The sequence below is a fragment of the Cloeon dipterum genome, chromosome 4, assembly GCF_949628265.1.
Source record: "Cloeon dipterum chromosome 4, ieCloDipt1.1, whole genome shotgun sequence".
NCBI lineage: Eukaryota > Metazoa > Arthropoda > Insecta > Ephemeroptera > Baetidae > Cloeon > Cloeon dipterum.
In genome coordinates this window covers 28,116,928-28,137,944 of record NC_088789.1, presented here as the reverse complement: position 1 = coordinate 28,137,944, position 21,017 = coordinate 28,116,928, and the positions used below count along the sequence as shown (strand labels likewise).

The following is a 21,017-nucleotide window of genomic DNA, read 5'->3' as shown; positions in this document are numbered from 1 at the left end:
GCTGTCACGGTTTTGTCAAGTGGGTTCCATTATTTTTTTTTTACCAATTTCCGCCAATTTCGATGATGGAATTTATCGCAAAATTAGGGAAATTGCAGAAAACTTTGTTAAAAGTGTCTGATAGTTTTAAATTAAAATCAGTTAAGGTTTTAAACTAATTTGTCATTATCTTTTTTGCTCCAGCCATTGCGTAGTTAATTAGTTTAAGTTTTTTTTATCACTTGAATACATAGGATGTGGAAAACCGACATTCGATCATGTTTCCTTGGTCCTGCGAATCAGGATTTTAGCCGAAAATCTCAGAAAAATGTCAAATTTACCGATTTTCCCGCGCTTTTTTGTTACACGTGCCACGCCTTCTTTTTAAATTTCCTGAGGAACTGCACGCTCCATCCAACATTACTGAAAGTTCTCAGTAAAAACCTCAATTATCACGATTTTCCCGCGTGTTTCAACATGTGCCACGCCTTCATTTTTAAATTTCCAGGGAAAACACGCCACCAATTCAAATTTTCCGCAAGTTACGTCCTCTTCTAGTTACCTCTTTTCAATGAGAATCCAGTAAACGTATTTTTCGCATTAATTTAAAATTCACAATCAGAAAACTTTCAATTAATTATCGTTTAAGTGTAATTCTTTTTGCGCACACTTGGCAAAATAATAAAATTTAACATAATAGAGTAGGATTTTTGTGCTAGGAATGTTAGAATTAATGATTAATTATCTATAAAAATTAAAAACGTGTTTATTCTATTTTTAATCTTGAAAAAAATGCCTTTACACTTTTATTATAACAAACAGCAGTGTCTTTCAAATTTTAGAAACAAATTTCTATCGATTTTCGATGGTATAATTTATTTTTACTTCGACCCACCAATTTATCACGTTCGCCCTTTGACATGTGACACATGTGAGTAACAGCAGGGGCGTCAAACGGCTTCTCGTGCATTCAGAGCAACTGGCTGTGTGCGAAAAGAGGCGACGGTAAGCCACCTGCGGATGAAATGGTCGGCCGCGTGCCGCTCTTAGTAGTAAAAAAGTAAGTCAAGTGGGCTGCAATTCATATCTGGCCGCCGGCTAAACGAGGGGCTGGATTAATGGCACATAATGCTGCACTGCAGTACAGTCAATATTTAAAATGTACTCACGCCACGTTCTCCGCAGCACGAGAGAGAGCGAGAGAGAGAGAGCGAGCACCCCCCTTTTCCTAGCCGCCGCTCAGATTCGGTCGGGAAAATTTATTCCAAAGACTGGCACGCGCGCGCATAAATAAAATTAAGCGGTGCATTCACGCTCTCGCAAAAGGGGCTGTACCTCGCACCCCCGATAAAAAATGTTAGAGCCGAAAACGAAAACGCACTCCTGGCGCGGTTTTACAAAAATTACGGCCTCTGAAATATGGTTTATTTCACCCCCAGACAACGTGTTTCTTAGTTTCTTGCCGCCGCGGCGCAGTTAATTTTTCGTCGAGCCTGCAGCCGGTGGGAAATAAAACAATGATTGATACTGCCGTGGAGTGGAGGGCAGCAGCCAGCCAGGCGGAGCAAGCAATTAAATAAAACTGCCCCTGGGGCTGACCATCAATTACTCAGAGCATGTCCGGCAAAGCCAGACAACCCATTTTAACTAAAAGGAAACTCTCCCTTGTGTAATGAGTAGCACTCCATGGAGTTTCATTTTTGACTGCCAATAGCTTCAAAACGACGGGCTGGAAATCAACGTAATAACCGATACTTTTGGCGGTTTCGGGTTTGAAAAAAAAAGAACGGCGGTGACCAATCAGAGAAGGAAACAGTTCTATGATCAAGACGGCAGCGTTTCAGCGACACTTTCATTTAAAGACCGTCTTTGACGAAGTTTCTGAGCAAACCAATCGATTCTTGAGGGTCGAATTAGGTAAAGTGGATGATTCTTTCCGACCAAAAAGGCGAGCGTGACGTGCAAACGTTTTTCCCGCCAAAACAATATGAATGCGAGAACTGCGCATGCGTCAGAGCTTGTTTGAGCACTTGCAGAGAGACTTCTTTGTCAGATCCAGCCAGCTGACGTATGCGCACTTCTCGCATACTGTTTTGGCGGGAAAAACGTTCGCACGTCGCGCTGGACTCTGTGGTCGGAAAAAATATCCACTTTACCTAATTTGACCCTCAAGAATCGATTGGGGTGCTCAGAAACTTCGTCAAAGATGGTCTTTAAGCGTCAGGTCGCTTGACTTGCTTGCCCTGGCCGTTGCTGTGGCGCTGCTGTCTCGAGCTTACAAGTAGCCAATCAGAGAGCGAAGTTCAAACCCAAAACCGCCAAGGTAACGGGTTTTACGTTTCCATTAATTTTCGGCTCGTTCGCGTTGAATTTATTCAGCTGCCAGGATTCGATTGACATTATCAAAAAATAAATTCTAGTGCTTCTTTAAAAATTACAATACAAATACTTTCCTTCTAAATAAACGTTTTAAATTTATCCTTCTCACTTCAGTGAATTTTGCACCTTAAAGATCAAGAAGAAGTAAGTGGTCCTTGAATCCATAGTAAAAGGTTCAACCAGACAGAACGAGAATCCAATTACCCGCCAGTTGGCTCTCCGAGAGTGACAATTGAAAATCTAAAATTAATGCACAATCTCATTCATTCCCAGGGCCCGCCATTAATTGAAATAAAAAACCGCCAGCACTCCAGTGTGGCACGGAAGCAAATCTCTTTTACATTTGATCAGAGCACACAGGCAGCACTATCATTTTTTGTGCCGGCGCACGAAACAGGCAAATTAGCGGAATTGCACGGAATGAAAGTAATTCACGCTCGGATGGCCGTATAAAAAAGCGTTTTGATGGGCCTGCGCGGCGCGCGCGAGTGTGTGTTTGCAGTCGGCGGGCGCATTACATCTGCAGGGTGCGAGCTGCGCCATTAATTGCGATGTTCTCTGATGGTCGCTTTTCAATAATTCACCCGGCTCTGTCTGCAATTCGCCCCGACGTGCGAGCGCCCCCGACGGTCTCTCGGCGTGCAGGCCTGAAATATTGATTCCACCAGTGTATTTCCAGCAGCCACTCTCTTTTTCCGACGAAAAAAATGAATAATGCCAGGCACAGAGGCAACGACGTTCGACATTCTACTTCCGTGCTGCCGGCTCATTCTGCTGCTTTGTGATTCCAATTGATAATTGGCTTCGAATGGACAAAAAATATGTAGGCCACAATAAAGCGTCGTTTCCAAACATTATTCCTGAATGGTACCTATCATCAATGTACTTAATCCCTCGCAGGAATGAATAATTCGAATAAATCAGAATGATGGATCTGCGGGATTTTTTTCAATGGCCTTGGTATTTTTTTTTAAATTTATCCTGGAGACATCAATAAATACGACAGATTCATGCGACGCGCAGATATGGCGTCCGGTGGAGAATGGCGCGAAAAAACGGTCACGTGAAAATGCGCGAAGTTTTCGTCAATTTGCATTACTTTTGTACTATTTGTGTCTTTTGGATCGTAAAAACAAACTCTTGACACTCGCACGGGAATCCAAAGAGAGCTTTTTGCTTCCAAAATTCAGACGCCATCTTGGATCTGCGCAGTGCAAACCAATTTAATCGCACATCTGGCCCCACTGAACTACGATGTAAATTAAATTGACCTGAAAGAAAGGTGAAATCATCTTAATTGGACCATAAAAGTATTTCTGAGATAATTTTGGTTTTGAAACAAAATAAATTAAATAGACCAACAATCTTTAAACCAAAGTAGAATGAATAAAAAGACAACACTCGAATAATTGTGAAATATTTCTGCAAAACACTGTTACTATGCACTTCTCCCGTCCTTAAATCCGCAGCAAAGGGTCAGTATAGCGCCCATGGGGAAAAGGGAGAGTAGTGCTGAGACTGATTGTGAGAGAGACAGGCAGTCAGGGAGAGGGAAATTAAAAAGCTGCTGCTGCTGGTGTGCGCTCGGCGCTGAAAGGCACGGCAAATGCGCAATTGGTGCGAAATCCTCTTTTCCAGCGGCCAAATCGGGCTCTTCTCTGGCTCTTTCTCTGCGTTCGACTCGGCTCTTGTGCGCCCCCTCTGCGGGCGCCACTCGAGGCTACTTAGCCAAATTATCTGCGAATTTGCAGCCGCCCCAATGGGATGGAATCGTGGTCGCTTCCCGCGGGAGGCATTCCAGGAATGCATACCCAATAGGGCCGTTTATCGTGTGGGGTGGACGGAGCAACAACCCCCGTCCCTCTCTCCTTCTCTCTCGTGCAGATAATTTTCTTGTTCTTTGAACGAAACGACCTGCTTTTATCTCCGGCGGCGCGGTCGTTTCGAATGCAAAGTCACCGACGACGAAACAAACGGAAAATCTGTGTCACTCCCTCTGCTGGTAAGTTTACCAAAGGGAATGTGCCACTCGTAAATAATAAGTAACCACGGGCTTTTAGTTGCGAGACTCACTGTTGGCGTTTGTAATAGTTTCACTTTAGAATTTCAACATTCACTGCTCTCTCGATTGATTTATGCCACTTGCGTGTGCCGACGACCTGCAAATGAAATATGTGCTTCGATCATGAACCTCTATGACAAATGTACAGCGCTTAGTTTTAGTCAACCATTCGAAAATCGTCAAAAACGTAAAAAAACCGTTACTTAAGCGGTTTTTGTTGTGAATTAAGCAAAAAAAAGTGCCTCCTGATTGGCCAGATCGAGACAGCAGCGCCACAGCGACAAGGCAGGCAAGCCAGCAGCTAGACTTGTCACTTGAATCGCTTCCGCTGGGAGTCCCTGTGGCGCTGCTGTCTCAATGGCATCAATTTGGTCAATGGCGTTCTTCTCGCACATTTCGTTGGGTTCAAAAAACCACAAATAGGGACGTTTCCTTCGTTTTTGGTATTAAAAAATACTAGATTTTTTGTTTTGTGCGTGAAACCGAACATTTCGGCGTCGAAACAGCCACCGAAGAGGGGGGCGTAACCGAGGGAATACAGTATGGCGGCGCGGACACAGCAGGCAAGAGTGCTCTGCTCACCGCTCATAGGGGGCGTGGTCCCTCGGTTACGCCCTGATTTCCGAACATTTCGGTTTCACGCACCTAAAAAAATCTAAAACCCCGGTGCCAAAAGTCGCAGGAAACGGTTTTTTACGTATTTGTTGATTTTTGGCACGTCCTGTCAAATTATCGACCAAATTATTCGGCTTTCCAGCCTAATTAGACCCTCAGGAATCGATTGGCCGTGTTAACAATGAAATTTCAGCGCTAAAAATTCTTCCTGACATTTTTTTTTAATTTTAGAAAAAAATACGTAGCAGCTAATTTTAGCTTTGAGTGGTTGGTCATTTTGTCAACCCTTCCTCGATTTGCTAGAAAATCAATTTGCATAATAAACGGAAGCGACGAGCCTCGTCTGTGCGCCCGCCGAGGCAAACAAAGACGATTACCGCAGCCCTTTGCCTTTGAGCGCAGGCAAAACAAGCGAGTGCTCTTTCTCGTTTAATAAAGGCGGTCGCAAAAACAAACCGAACCGGCAAAAGGCAACTCGTCGTGGCGTGCGCGCCAATCGGGCGAGCATTAATACCGACATTTTTAATTAAAGCAAGGGATTTAGCCAGGCGCAAAAAGTGGCTGAGCCAAAATCCCGCGTTCATAAATCATTTCGTAATTATCACTCGCCCAGCGGCGGCGGCGGGCGCGGAATTACGCCATCAGTTGCCTATATCGTGTGTGCGTATCCCCCGCGGATTATGTGTGCTGGAAGCAAGCGCGTTGTTATTTGCGAGATGCATTTCAGCGAGAGCGGGGCTGGAATTCACATATTTGCGAGCCAGTGTGTGTGTATGTGTTGCCGAGCAGACCACTTCACTCGATTGCTCCTACTCGACAAAACAACTCGAGCTGTGCCCCGCATACATAAATACTTATGGCTGTGTACGTACATACGAGGGGTGCCGCGCAACGTCCTAACTGACGAAAAATTCCTTGCCAAAATTCCACCCAAAATACACTAATAATAGAAGAGGGTAATATTTTTCAGAACAAGCGTTGCATTTCTGATTATTAGGACGGTTAGGGATTTTTAAATTCAGATCATTACTGATTTTTTCATTTAAACATCGGTTTTTACGAGCACTTGAATTTCTAATTTTCTCCAAATTAGTTTCAATTGGTTGTATAACAAAAATTTGGACACTGTTGAATTAGTCTCGTCAAGTGGAACAACGTTATCTCGAGTCTAAGGGTTTTTGATTTTTGTTTTTAAATTAAAGAAGCTGAAAATTTTTTTAAAACCTGTAAAAGCACCAATTTAGCAGTTTTTTATTATTTAAAGGCCGTCTCTGACGAAGTTTCTGAGCACACCAATCGATTCTTGAGGGTCGAATCAGGTAAAGTGGATATTTTTCCCTCCAAAAAGTGAAGCGCGACGTGCCTAGCACAAGAAGAACTTTTTTCCCGCCAAAATAAGATTAACGTTTATTCGAGAAGTGCGCATGCGTCAGAGCTGGCTGGATCTGACAAAGGAGTCATTTGTACAGGCGGTGACTTTCTGCAAGTGCTCAAACCAGCTCTGACGCATGCGCAGTTCTCGCAAATAGGTTCACATATTGTTTTGGCGGGAAAACGCACGTCGCGCTGGACTTTTTGGTTGGAAAAATATTTAGCTAATTCGAACCTCAAGAATCGATTGGTGTGCTCAGAAACTTCGTCAAAGGCAGTCTTTAAATAATAAAAAATTGCTAGCTTAAAATTAGCGCTTCTACTGATTTTTAAAAAAAAATGTTCATCATTAATTTAAAAATAAATCTAAAACCTTTAGACTCGCATACAGTTCCTCTAGATAGCCAAAGCAATCTAAGGTTGCCAACTCTTCAACCCCTGCTTTCACCCTAAAAAAACGTAAAAGTTGGCATTTTTTGGTTGTCTGCACCTAACTAGGGAACAGAGTTTTCGGCTTTTTTTGTTTCTTACCCTTAAAAATTCTTCATTACATCAATGGTATGCAGATTTTGTAAATAGGACATAATTATAACCCGATATTTTGTTTACACACTCTTTTTTGATTATGCGAGATGTCCTTAATTTGAAAGTAAAAGGCATTTTCACCAAACTTCAGCTTCTAATCGTCAGATTTTCAAAAACTGCACACCATTTGACACTCCATAATCTCCCTTAGATAGCTGAAGGGAATTCACAACCCTGAAATTGCCTTTGACCTTGAGCAATGACCTTAAATTTAATATTTATTTAATCAGGATTTAAAATTAAACCAGAAGAGAACATTTTTCACTCTAATTTTAGTTTCTACACATTTAAATTCCGTATATTAGACTCAGACCGAGCCAACACTAACTAGTTAGCTCTTTCATTTAGTAAAATTTTGTTTAAAAAAATGCTCTCTTAATTCAGGAATTCCAAAATGAGCAGCGATTGTTCTTTCGGACACAAGGATGGCAGCCGCATGTTGTGCTGGCTTCGCATGCTGCTCCGCCTGAATGGAATAAAACGAGTCGAGACAAAAGAGATACGTCCCGCGCGCGCCACTTGTGATTTCTGCGCGAGGCCCGAAACTGGCTCGTTTGCCGAATTTATGGCAAACAAAAGTTTGGCCCAGACGTGCGAGTGACTTGCGGTATAGCCGCGGCTGCCGAGAGGAGAGGTAAAAACGGCGCGCAATTTGTGCAAATTTCGCCGCAAAGTTTGCGCGAATGTTTTCATGGGGAAGATTTAGAGCTTTCACAGCGCCGCCGCCACCGCCGTTGTTTTCCAGCCATTGTAATTACCCTTTTTTGTCTGAAAGGAAGAAAACGAATTTCTGGCACGCGCCAGCTGAAAGAGAAGCCGGCTTTCATCGCTGCTCTGATTGAAACAGGGGAAAAATTTAATAAAAGACTTTCCGTTTTTTCCAGAATTTTTTTATTCTTTCAAAAATAAAACTGCAGTTCGTTTTTTAATCATGACCTAGGTCTAGAGCAAATTTAAAACCAATGAAATGCCCAGAATTATATATATTTTAGCATTTTTAATATTTTGTACACGCGTTTTTCCGCATTTTTGCAAATATTGTAAGCACCAAATCTCGGGGTTGGACGGTCAGAATTGCAAAAACTGCACACCGTTTGACTCGTCTCAACCTCCCCTAGATAGCTAACTGGTTTTTAGGGGGATCAATCATCATCCCCCTTTCACCCCATGCATTGAAATAGCAAAAAATTGCTTCATTTTGCACTTTTAGACATCTCCTGATCGCAACCCTTTAAAATTAATAGAAGACCCCAAATTACATCGGATTTCTAGGGGTGATTGAGACGAGTCGAATGGTGTTCAGTTTTTGCAATTCCGATAGTTTAAACCCAAGATTTGGTGGTTGCAAAATTGGCAAAATTTGAAACATTAAATTTTTGAAAAAATTGTGAGCACCAAATCTCGGGTTCTAACAGTCAGAATTACAAAAACTGAACACCGTTTGAATCTTCTTACCATCCCCTAGATAGCCAAAGAGGTTTTGGGGGTGATAAACCCTCATCCCCCTTCCACCATATGCTTTACAGGAACGAGAAAAATCGCCCACGTTTCTTTGCACTTTCAGCAAACTTATTCACTGATCACAACTCTCATAAATCAATAAAAATCTACCCCAAACTACCTCCTTTATAGAAAGTGAAATTACTAATACCAGGAATCCCAGTTCTAAAAAAAAACAGGTCTGTGTTATCCAGGTTTTTTTTAGCTCGCAGCCTTGGACGTAAATGAATTGAAAAATGAACCAGATCGGCTTTTTATTTATGAATACAGTCCCATGAGGCGAGTTGATTCCTGTTTTCGGACCATTTGCAGTCTGTGCTGCTAGCATCGCCATCTCTTCCGACTGATTACACGAGCGAACAACACGGCCGGCGGAAATGGAGAGTCTCCGTCGTCGCGCGGACACAAATGTACTCTGCTGTGTGCGAACTTTGGCATTACGGCGACACAAACGCAATTCTGCTGTCACGCCGTCGACGACCGTAATTAAACGCTGAAAGGGAGAGCAAAATAGTCGGCTTTTGAACGTGACGCTGCTCACGCAAAGTAACGATTCCGTATAATATTGGTATAGTGCGGCAGAACAAAAAAAAAAAAACACGATCGAACAGCCAAATGATTTCATGGCATAATTCCCAACAAACACTAACTTTTACTACATTGTGTTATTTGTCCGCAAATTGGAGCGGGATATTCAAACACACGGTATAATAGAGGAGCTTCGCCAAACTCCCCACAGCAAATTGTTCGCGAAATACGAAATACACGCGACAAAGGATTCCCATTTGCGCAATGCTCAAGCCGTAGTTTCCGCGTTTCATTGCGAAGAGAGTCAGGGGCGTATGTTTGCCGGTTGCAAACACGTGTGCATTGCCCCTGGTTACATATTTGATATAGCCGCCCTCGTTTTAATCCGCGCTCCGACCGACCGACCGACGTGCTGCCAGTACGGCTCTTATTTTCTGCGCTTTTCTTCATTCTGGCTGGCCTGTTATGAAATGCCTGCCCGTTCGCTCACTCGCGAGTAAATAATGCGCGCCTGCTCCTCGCAAGACGCGCAGACTGGAAAATGGAATGCCCGCCAGCCCGAGGCCGCTGTGTGTGTGTGTATTATTTTAAACAGGCTCGCGGCGGATGCGTGCCTTCAAAGTGCCGGCCGGCTCTGCTGGGTGGTTTAAAAATCAATTCGCGCGCTGCGGGAAATGTTGGTTTTTTCCCTCTCTTTTTGCCTCTAGTGAGTGAGTCAGAGGCCCCATACAAAATCCGACACGCGCATTCGTTCAGGTTGGCCTCTCAAAAGGTTTAATTCTACTCAATACTTCACGGTACATTTCAATTAAAGAGGATTGGAACTAACATATTCACTAGTCGAAAAGCGCTAAGCAACGCTTCTTTTACTGGCATCCGAACTCCCCTGAAAACCTCCAGTTCATCATAGGGGGAGGTCAAGAAGAGTCCAGTGGTGTGCAGTTTTTGCGATTTCGACTGCTAGAACTGGAGATTTGGCAGTTAAAATAAAATAGGAAATCGATAATGAGCATGATTAATGAGTTTTTAAGCATTCTCTTACATTTAGAAATTTGGTTCTTTGCGATAATATCTGCATAACTAGATTTGATCAGGATTCAACCCGAAAAACTCTGTAAAATGCGTAAAATGACAAATTTCTTGATTTTCCCGCGCTTAGTGCGAAGTGCCACGCCTCCTTTTATAGTTTTCTTAGGAACATTACGCTCCTGTTTCAAGATTCCCTCGATTTCTCGATAAAAATTACAAATTTCACGTTTTTCCCGCGCTTTGCAACAAATGCCACGCCTTCTTTATTAAATTTTGATAGAAAACCACGCCCTTTTTCAAAGTTCCCGTAAACCTCTCAGAATAAACGTGAAATTTTGCGATTTTCCCGATCTATTCAACGCTAGGTCACGCCTTATAAATAACCACGCCCCCATTTCTACATATCCGCATATTTTCAGCAAATTTAAAAAGTAAAAATTTGATTTTCTGAGAAGCCACGCCCCCATTTCAAATTTATCAAGAGTTTTTCCGTCTTCCAGTGGTCAATGTTCATAGAGAATCTAAAGGGCGTGTTTTTCGATATCGAAAATGGCAAATTTTCAAGAATTCAGTAATTTTTCCAACGGTTATATTCTAATAATTTGATTATTTAACGTTTTAACCATATAAATAAAAACACGCGCAAATTGGTGAATTAAGAATGCAAAAATAGTTGCATTTGAAAAGAAAATCACTTAATATCTTAAGTTTCTTTAAGTCTAAAAAAGCTTTCGTCTTACGAAAGTCAAAAATCCGGTATGAATCCACTTTAAAATGTCATTAACTCAAGTCTCCTTTTGAATCTACCCACTCTTTCGAGAATGCTCGAGTTTAATCAAGAAAGTCAGTCTCCTTACGCGTGTAATATCCAATTTCAAGCCCGCGCAAAACTGAAAAAAATTCCAACTGCTGGTCACGTGTTGCAAAATAACAGTTGTGCGAAAAAGAGCCGGGTGTGCACGGCATTCTTCCTTGGAAAGCGGGCATTGATCGGCACCGCACTTGGGGGCTATTAACGCGCCGAACGAACTGCTTATGTACTATACATGTACGGCTCATCAGATCTTTAGCACGGAGGAAAAGGGCAGGTTGCCGACGCCGGAGACGACGGGATGGAAAAGTTCACCCCTGCTCATGAAATGTCAAAGTTTGACTTTTTACGGCACTTTTTGCTCTCTCGCCGACCTGAATAATTCATCGGCAAAGGCCTCTCCTCATGAGCCGAAACTTAATGCCATAAATAATAAATATAATCGGCTCAATTATTCAGCGGCAAATCCTTTGTCCGCGTTGGCTGGATTTAAATCAAAGATAGGCCGCTAATTGGGGTTTGTCCGCATTAAAGTGGTGCAGAGAGGTCGGCCGCGGCTTTTGGCACACTTGAAATTTTAATACTCGTCTGAGCGCCGGCCAAATTTTAACCTTTCACCAAAGTTGGTCGACCCCGGCCCGGCTCAGCCCTGCCCGGCTCTCGCTTTGTCTGTCGCCGGTGGAGCGAAAAGCGGCCAAAAGTCGCCGCGTTGTCTTTGCGGACGTATAAATGCGTTAAAGCTCGGCACTATTTGCTCTTGTCGTTTCGGCACACCCGACATTAATTTGCCCTCGCCACCATTGTTCTGCAGATCCTCATCCTCCGTCTTCATTTCAGTCAAGTTTTCAGCAGAAAAAAAAGAACAGTTTTAACGCACTGATGAAATAAATAAAACGAATGTTTAGAAAAGAAAAATAAACAAACTGGAAAAATCTGTATAGTTCAGTGCATATTTTCATTTTAACCTGCAGCAAGAGCAGGAATTCTTCACAAAGTATTTGAAAAAAAAATGATGAGCTCGCTATCTGGCAGGAACGACAAAAAGTCACATAATCTGCAGCACACAAAGCTGAAATCTCAGTCATACAGCGTCAGTGGCAGCACAAAGGGGCAAAGCACGCTCGCGAGCCCCAATTCTTGGAGCAACGAGGGAAAAGCAAAAATAAAAATGCAGCCGCAGGCGTTCCAAGACGAGCAAAGCCATCTGAAGCGAATTACGTTTTATGAATGTTGGCAAACATGCCGCTCAATCTATACGGCTGTCTGTGCCAAACATTGCTGCTTTCACCGACTCTTGACTTCGGGGAAATTAATCAAAGGTGCTGCTGATTAAATTCATTCAACCGTCAACGCTTGAAAATTTATAATTAATTTTGGTTGCACGGTGTGCGCTTTTGAAAATAAAACCGTTTAGCAGATTCAATTTACTCAAAAGCAATCTGAAGTGGGTGTTTATTTAAACGTCGACTGATTTGTCTCTTTTGTTTAAAGGGTCTTTTTTGTATACTTCCCATTTAGTTGGTTAGGGGATGTCAAGAAGTGCAGTTTTTGCATTTCTGATGTTTAGAAACCCAGCGGGGGCCAGACGTGCGATAAAATTGGTTCGCATTGCGCAGATCCAAGATGGCGTCTGAATGTGGGAAACAAAAAGCTCTCTTTGGATTGCCGTACGAGTGTCAAGAGTTTGTTTTTACGATCCAAAAGATACAATTAGTAAAAGTAATGCAAATTATGCGTCACAATATTGACCAAAACTGGGTTCTTTTCGCGTGGACCGTTTTTTCGCGCCATACTCCACCGGACGCCATATTTGTACATCGCGCGAATCTGGTCCCCGCTGTAGAAACCGAGATTTGGAGTTGACAAGATTTGCAAAACACTTAGAAGTGGAATTTCTCGAAAAGAAAATAGTTCAATTTACTCCAAGCACTTATTTGGAGTGAGTGTTATTTTAAACGAACAAGATTTGTCTCTGGTTTAAAAGCAGGCTCGACGTCGTCTTGAACTGGAGTGGAAATCACCCCGAGAGAGGCACGTAGAGCGAGTGAGGAATTCGGCCGCTGAATCAATTGTCTGGCCGTCACTGGTGCGCAGAACAAACGCAGCTATAGCAGAAGCAGTAGCCTGAAAAGATGGGTCTGGCCAGAAGGTCGCTCGCTCGCTGGCTTGGCTTTTTTCACCCTCGCTGGCATTTGCGAAGTAAAAAAGTCTTGTTTACCTAGCCTGATTGGCGCGAGAGCCGAGATAAAATTCAATTTGTCGCTCCGTCTTCATTCATTCATTCACACACTTGGCCGCCTTGCTCCTTATTGATCCACATTTGTCGCAGTTATTTATTACTCACGCGTCTGATCAAAAGACAAAAAGGCAGCGTAGGATATGCACAGAGGCAAGGATGAGAGCTCGGATCACCGGCCGAGTCTGGGCTGTGCTGCAAATTGGGTTTATATCACTTTTGCTGCGTCGCCATGGCAACCGACCGAAGGAAATACACACGTTTCTTCTCTTCCTTAGCGCGAGTGAAAGAATTTTCTCTTTCGCAAACAGCAGAGGCATCGGAGAAAATGGGTTGGAAAAATGCGGTGCGAAGCGGATGTTTGCAGAGCGGTTGCTGGGAAATTGGGAAACGAGCAAACGAACCCTTTAGCAGGGCACATTTGGCTCTATATTTGTCTCCATCGCCGCGTGTGTGTGATACTCCGGGAATTGAGGAATTGGCCTTGCCACTGGCAACTTTTCTCCCGCAGGCCAAAAACCAATCTTTCTCAATCTCACGACGCGACACGCAATCAAGTCTGCAATCTATTGTTGAACAACATCTTGATGCTTTTAATGTTGTTATTAGGGTCGCGAAACTTTTATTTTCCCAGATAAACAGGGTCAAAAAGGTGGAAAAACAGGTTCAGGAGAAATCAAAATTGCAAAATTGGTTAATTTTAACTTCGGAGCATGCTGAGGGTCAGACACGACCGTGAGGACAGAGAAAAATTCAAATCCTGGCGTCAGGGTAGCCCTAGGGAAACGTAAAATCCGTTACTTTAGCGGTTTTTGGTCTGAATCTAGAAAAACGAAAGCCGGCGACAAATCAGAGAAGGGATAGCCGTTCTCTGATTGGACGTAGCATTGGCCTAAAATCGAGACAGCCGCGCCACTGCGACAGCCAGTGCAATTATTAAGCAACAAGAGGGAAGAGGCTGGTGCTGGCTACCTCCGCTGGCTGGCGCTGTGGCGCTTGTGTTGCTGTCTTTAGGCTAATGCCACGTCCAATCAGAGTACGGCTCTCATTTCTGATTGATTATTGCGTAGAATAAACCGCCAAAGTAACGGTTTTTTCATTTCCCCCGATTTTCAGCACGTCGTATCGAATTTCCGACCAAGCCATTTGAATATAATCGACCTTGGCACGGTCAAAAATGGAATTCCAGTGCTGTGTGGGCTCCGTTTTAGTTTGATCTGCAGGAATGGCCAATTATTACAGGAATAAAAACTGGCGAGACCATATTTCCACTGTCTCCATCGACAAATTCCAGCAATTCGCGTTTCAACACTTTTAGCAAATATTGGCATTGAAAGCAGTGTTGACTCTAATTATTTGACTTCAGGTCTGGAAAGGAAATTTTCCTTTCTGGGAAAATCAACTGTCTCTGCTGTCGCACTCTGTGGTTCAAAGCTGTCAAAACAAGTTGAGACGTCGCATTATTTGCTCTGGAGAAAAGTTTCCAAACACGCGTACGCGGAGGGGCTTTTGGCAAAGATGGCAAATCCTGTCGGCTGTTTTTGGGACATGCACCTACTCTCGCTTCTTTGCAACGGTTGTCATCGTAAAAATGACATAAACCCGTGGCGACATATGTGTGCACGCTGCTGCGCGCGATATGATTTGCAATAAAATAATGGTATGGCGTTTGATCGATCCATCTCTGTCCAAACGTTTGCATGCTCGAAACGAGATTGTAGGCACACATATGTGATATTGTGCACATGTCGACAATACACACACGCGGAGCGCCGGATATATGTATATGAACACACGGGCGGGCGGGCGGGCGGGCGGCCTTACGTAATAACACCGGCGAAAGGCGAAATGCTCTCATTCTGGCCGGCTTCTGGGCCGCTCTCTCGCAGCATAAAAAGTCACGATCCGCGTCGATTCCGAGCTTGGCTGCCACAACGCCAAACGGTTTTTACTCTCTCGCTGCCAGAGCAGATCCTGCGGCTTAGCTGAATTTTTACTTTGCATGCCGAGCTGATGGAGGCACAAAAATAAAATGTGACAAAACAAGTTTAAATTCAAGCAGGACCTTTTTACTTCAAAATTCACAACTTTCTCAACCTTAAATTCTTAATGAAGCGCTTAATTAAATTGGGAATCTTTCGGTATGCTAAATTAAGGATAATAAAAATTTATTTTAAGAAATCAAAAATAATTTCGAGAAAAAGAAACATTAAAAATTACAAAAATCTGGAATGGGGTGCAGTGCAACCAGAAATTTACTCCGGGAAATTTGAGCTCATTCCTAACTCTGGAGTAAATTTGAAGAATCCACTTTCCCAGCAAAGAAATTTCGGGTCTTAATTTCACAGCAAAATTCTAAAGCAAGTTGCAGAGATTGAATATAAAAGCAACTGCGTTACACTCGCTCCGCATGCATGACTTAAGAAAAAAAAACTTTTCAAAGCTTCTTTTCGAATTAAATGCAGAGTTTGCCACTACGTGCCGAGGAGCATTCTAGCTGTAGCCCACTTTAATTTGCACACAAACGACTGCGCTACACAATCAGAGCCAAAATTTATACGGTGAAAGCCGTTTCGGCAGCCGCAAGAAGCAGACACAAACATATTCCTCTGCGGCCGAAGCGGCATCCCCCTTCACATATAGCAGATCTTTTGAGAATAAATGGCATCATGCTGGAAAGTTCAGGCTTGTGGGAATTCAATTTTGATCTAAGAGGGTCCAGAAGAAGCCGAGTTGCAGGAATTCTTCGCATCCATCAGATTCTCTCTCTATAAAAAAGAAATTCTGATAAATATTCAGTAAATTCGTTTGCTTTATGTGTTTTGCATAGTAACTAAAATAATAAATCATTTTTTTAAAAGCTTAAATTTCCTTAAAAAAAAAGGAAGCAAATAATTCAGGCTTTAGCTCCAAAAGTTTATTTACTTCTAGCTCGAAGGGTCTGGTCGGTCGGTCGGTCGGCCTGCACCTTGACTCGCTGTAAAAAAGAAATACACGTTTTTTTTTGTCGTTGAACGTATACCGCCTGCCCTTCTTGTTTGTGGCAGCGCGGCCGAATCTCAAAGGAGCAAGATGTGGCGGCTGTGAGCTTCCTTCATGCCTGCTTGACTCCTTTGCCTCGACGGGCCCGCAAAGAGAGTTTACTTTGGAATTTGTTTCGCATTTTTGTCAATACCCTCGCACAGCACACGACACACACAATATAAATGGCATTTTATGCCTCGGGCCCAAAAGTGTTGTAGCGCGCCGCAACTTGCGTATATTTGCGCCAAAAAGCACACGCGAAAAATCACTTTCTCTGTTCGTGCAATGCAGAGAAGGGTAGTAAAAAACCAATTCAGAGCAAAAAACACGAATGGAATCGCATTAATGTATTTTTAAAAATAATCTGACTTGATTTTTGAATATTTTTACTGCAATTTAATTAATTAAAAAAGTGCTTTTCGGCTTAAATAACATTTAATCCAAGCCCAGGCTCAAACAGCACATTCGTTTTATGAATCATTAAATTTAAATACCGCAATTCAACAAAACTAAATAAAGTTTTAGAATTTCATTAAATCCGCGGTTTACAAATTTAAGAGGAAGCAATTAACTCACGATATTTCCTGTTGAAATTCCCCTGCACGGAATGCAACAAATGCAAGCAATAAATTTATCCAGAGATTTGAATGGAAATGTTGGCGCAAATTTACGAGCGTGTGAATGGCGGAGTTCGCGTTTGTTGCAAAAAGGCGCGTGCACAGGAATGATAACACTCACTCACATCTCACTTCAGAGAGCGGCCGCTGGAATAATTAAAAAGGTTCATTTATACGAGGCGTGTGTGTTTATCGCGGAAATTAAGCACGAGCGAGACATAAAATTGGCCCTGAATTTATTGCTAATAACGCTCGGCGCGGCCCATAACTCAAACCTGGCTGAAATTTGCTCGAGCTAGCGGCGCAGCAATATGGCTGACACTAAAGGTGCTCGAAGGATTTGCCCTTATGCTCGCCGAATTCCTTCCACTTAACTCGTCAGATGCACACGCACATTCGGAATGATTAATGACTGGCGGGGCGTAATCCCACCCGCCTCTCTGCACCTGCAATTGGAATTTAATTCCGACAATGTGATCATCGCCACGTCGCATCAATTCCCCAAGGGTATTATCGTGTTATAGTATAGGGGATGAGGGCTGAACGACGTTTAAATATATCCAATATTCAATTTATATATAGGAATTAAATAACTGTCTATTTAAATGGGGGTTGAAATGGGGTTGACACACCCTTAGACTGCTAGGGAAGGTCACGATGCGTCAAAATGTGTGCAGTTTATGCAAATCTAATGATAAGAAATCGAGATTTGGTGAATAACGTCTATTTCTTTTGGTGCGCGAACTAAAAAATGTAAAATAATACGTTTTTTGAGGGGTGCAAAAAAGGGTTGAAGGGTTGGAACTCTTAGACTACTTCGACTATCTAGGGGAGATTATTACCAGTCTAACGGTGTGTGGTTTTTGAAAATATGACAATTAGAAGCTGAGATTTGGGCGTTTAAGCATTTAAAAAAATTGTAGGTTTCATTTTTTTGAAATTAAATCAAGGAAAAAATGATATTTCAGACTTTGACATTTTATGTTTCTATTTTTTGCACTCTACAAGATGGCTATATGAAGTTTTTTATATTTTCATGTTCAAGTGCAATTTAGAAAATTCGATTTTAATGATTTTGAACATTGACCTACTGCTATTAAGTCAACAGGAAAGTTGTTACTCTTGACGAGACGAGTTCAACAGTGTCAAATTTTTTGTTCTGCGCCCAATTTATTCAGAGAAAACTAAAAAATCCCGAAATTCGAAATTCAAGATTGAAACGCCCGTAAAATCCACAACTATGGGAAAGTTTGAAAGACGTTTTAACAATAATCAAGATCCACCGGCTCCTGCCATACATATAAACTCTTTCTGAATTTATTTCCATTAATTTAAGAGAGAAAAAAAATCAAAATCCTGAAAAAGAAATTAAAACAATTAAATCAGTGTTGATATTTCATGATGATTTCGTCCTGGCCCCGGCAAAATTGCGTAACTTTCAACAACCAAACGCGAATTTCCTTGTTGCAAGAAAAGGTCAACAATCATTTCGACAATTAAAATTTGGGTGTTTGTTGAACGTTGCGCGATTTTGCCGGAACCAGGACAATTTATTATGTTTTAAATTTACAGCTCGCTCTGTTTTAACAATTCAATCAATTCAATGATTTTTCAGCTCTGATAAATTAAATTTGATGTTTTACCATGTCAATAATTATTATTTGCTCTTTATAAACATTAAAGCGTAAACAAACAAGGAAATTTTAGCCAAATTAATTGCTAATTGGTTCTGGATGGTTTTTAATTTATCATCAAGTTGCATAAAATGCTTTTTAAATTATTTTACAACCCGCTGGGCAATTAGTTTGCATGCGGTCCTTGCCCCAGCAGAAATTTGTATAATTTTGCATAAAAAAAGTTCTCGGGGCTGACCCGCGAAGGCTGCAAATAAAATGCAAATTCGCAGCCATATTTCACCGAGCTTTATTTTCATGCTAATGTCGGCTCGACAAGAAAAGATGCGCACGCGACTGCTAATAAAATCTGTGGCGTGTTCGCAGGAGTTGGCGCGGCAAAGTGCTATCGTACCGGCCGCCTGTCTCGGCGCCCTCCTCCTGGCCGTCGTGATCGCCGTGGCCGCCTGCCTCGCCACCCGCCGGAGAAGACAAAAAGCGAGACGCAGGAGAAATGTCGGGGTAAGAAGTGCACTTCCACCAATTTCACCCCTTTTTTCAAGAAAAACTGTTTCAGAAATGTTAATTGCCAAATTTAAAACTAAAGAATGGGATGAGTCACGGCCACGAACAAATAAAAACCCCAAATTGAAATTTTCACCCCTAAAAACCGACCCTATTAAAGTAATTTTTGCTATTATTCACTGTGAACACGTTTTTATCCTAGGAATTTGTGGGTTTAACACAATAAATTAAGCCATTAGCTCCTTCTATACCTTGACAACCCTATAAATCAACCCCTAAAGGATTTTTGGTTCCTTTCAGCTCGTATTTAGAGGAATCTTTTTAATTACTTCTACATTGTATCCTTCTAAATTAACTAAATGTGAAATTTATTCATATTTCTTACCATATAACCCCCAATTCATCCCTTTCAAACCACCCAACCACCCCTATGATAGAATTTCTTGATTTTCGCCTTTAAATATTACTTGAAAAATCAGCAATAATAATTTAAAATAAATTCTCAACAGCGCCAATAAGGTCCCAATAATTTTAAAGGGTGGCTTAAGGGGTTGACATACCATATGGATGAATAAAATGATTCCAGGCTTGATGTAGAATGACCAAAATCATGGTGAAAATCTACGAAAACAAGAAATTCTCTCAAATAGGGGATTTTAAAAGGAATAATTTGGGTTTCAAGACGAGGATACTAAAATTTATATTTCAGTGGAGCTCTAAACAAGAAAAAACACACCAAAAATGTTTTAGGGACTGATTTAGAGGGTGGTTTATGGGGTTGAAGTGTAAAAATAGGTCCAGGCTCCCAACACAATGTTTTAATTTAAGATGTGAAGTAAAAATCAAAATAAAATTAAACGAAAATAAGAAATTCTTTATCAAAGGGGGGGTTTTAAGGGGTTGAAAGACGAGGATTTTGTGAAAAATAAATTTAGGCCAAAAGAAATGATAAAATTTACTCAAAAAAGAGCTCTAAACTATATACTAGGTACCAAAAACGCTTTAAGGGGTTAATTTGGGGTGTTATTTAGGGGCTGGAGTAAAAATCATTTATTCGAAACTCCTGATCAATGTTTTATTTCAAGAATAAAGGGATTAAAACTTTGCAAAATGTAAAAGGGGTGTTTTTACGGGGCTGGAAAATATTTTGAAATTAATTTATTTTATCTGAATATGTTTTAAATGGAGAATTATAATTTGGAATAAAATTTTTCAAAAGAAAAAACCATTTGAAGTGGGAAAAATTGGCAACAAGGTGAATTTCAACATTAAAATCCAATATAAGGGTCTAAACTAAACAACTGCGATTTTTTTCAGATTTTGTGACAGCTGATTTCGAGTTCTATAAATCTAAATTAACCTAGAAACAATTAATTAGTAATGAGAATGGCTTCGTGCTTTTCAACTCAGAAATCACTACGCAGAAAATTAAGTGTCAAAAGCGAGATCGGACTCGTTTAGCGAATTCTAATTAATTTCACATCAAGCGCCAGACGCAATCAGAGAGCAATCGGAACTTTTCAATTAATTATAACTTTTAATTGATGCTGAATTCCAATTTTATTCCGCGTCAATAAGGAAAAATATAACGCTTGCCGCGCCGAGAGAGTCTCGTCTCGTGAAGTCGAGGACGAATCAATATTTCTATTTTCGAGGCGCTTGTGAATGCAGAAAAGAATTTACTTGCTAAACTCTGCAAAGTTGGCCGCCGGCAGCGCGCAAAAATGGAATTTTTCTCAGTTTAGAAGTTGTTAGTCGGGGCGTCGTAAAACTCGGCCTGCTGAACGGAATTCTGGCTCCAATTTTATTCAATATACAACTTTCGCTGCCGGAGTAAATTAAAATTCGAGGCAGGATGCGCGCGGTGTTTCGCAGTAAAAGTCAGACGGTTGAAGCATAATCTTCTCGCTCGCTCGGAAGGAGAAGAAGGGGAAAAAACGTTTAATTTGCCTCTGCAGCTGAAAATAAAAATTCTAGGCACGCGTGTCTCGGAAGAAGCGAGTGCGCCTGATCTTTGTCATGGTGACAAATTTTTTCGGACCGGAATAACCGTGGCTGACATCTGCACGTCGCCACTCTCGGCTTAATGAAGACGCCGGCGGCTGATTTAATTAGCAATCCGCTTAGGGGAGTGCTCAATAAA

At 41.7% G+C, this 21,017-nt stretch overlaps 1 protein-coding gene across 1 annotated transcript in view; it reads left to right on the top strand.

Moving 5' to 3' along the window:
* Positions 1 to 21,017, top strand: part of LOC135941758 (mucin-2-like) — a 39,153-nt gene that overhangs the window by 6,689 nt on the left and 11,447 nt on the right. Inside the window, exon 2 of the mRNA XM_065487455.1 lies at positions 18,737 to 18,871. Within this exon, the coding sequence (XP_065343527.1) occupies positions 18,737 to 18,871 (135 nt within the window). The remainder of the gene's footprint in view (positions 1 to 18,736; positions 18,872 to 21,017) is intronic.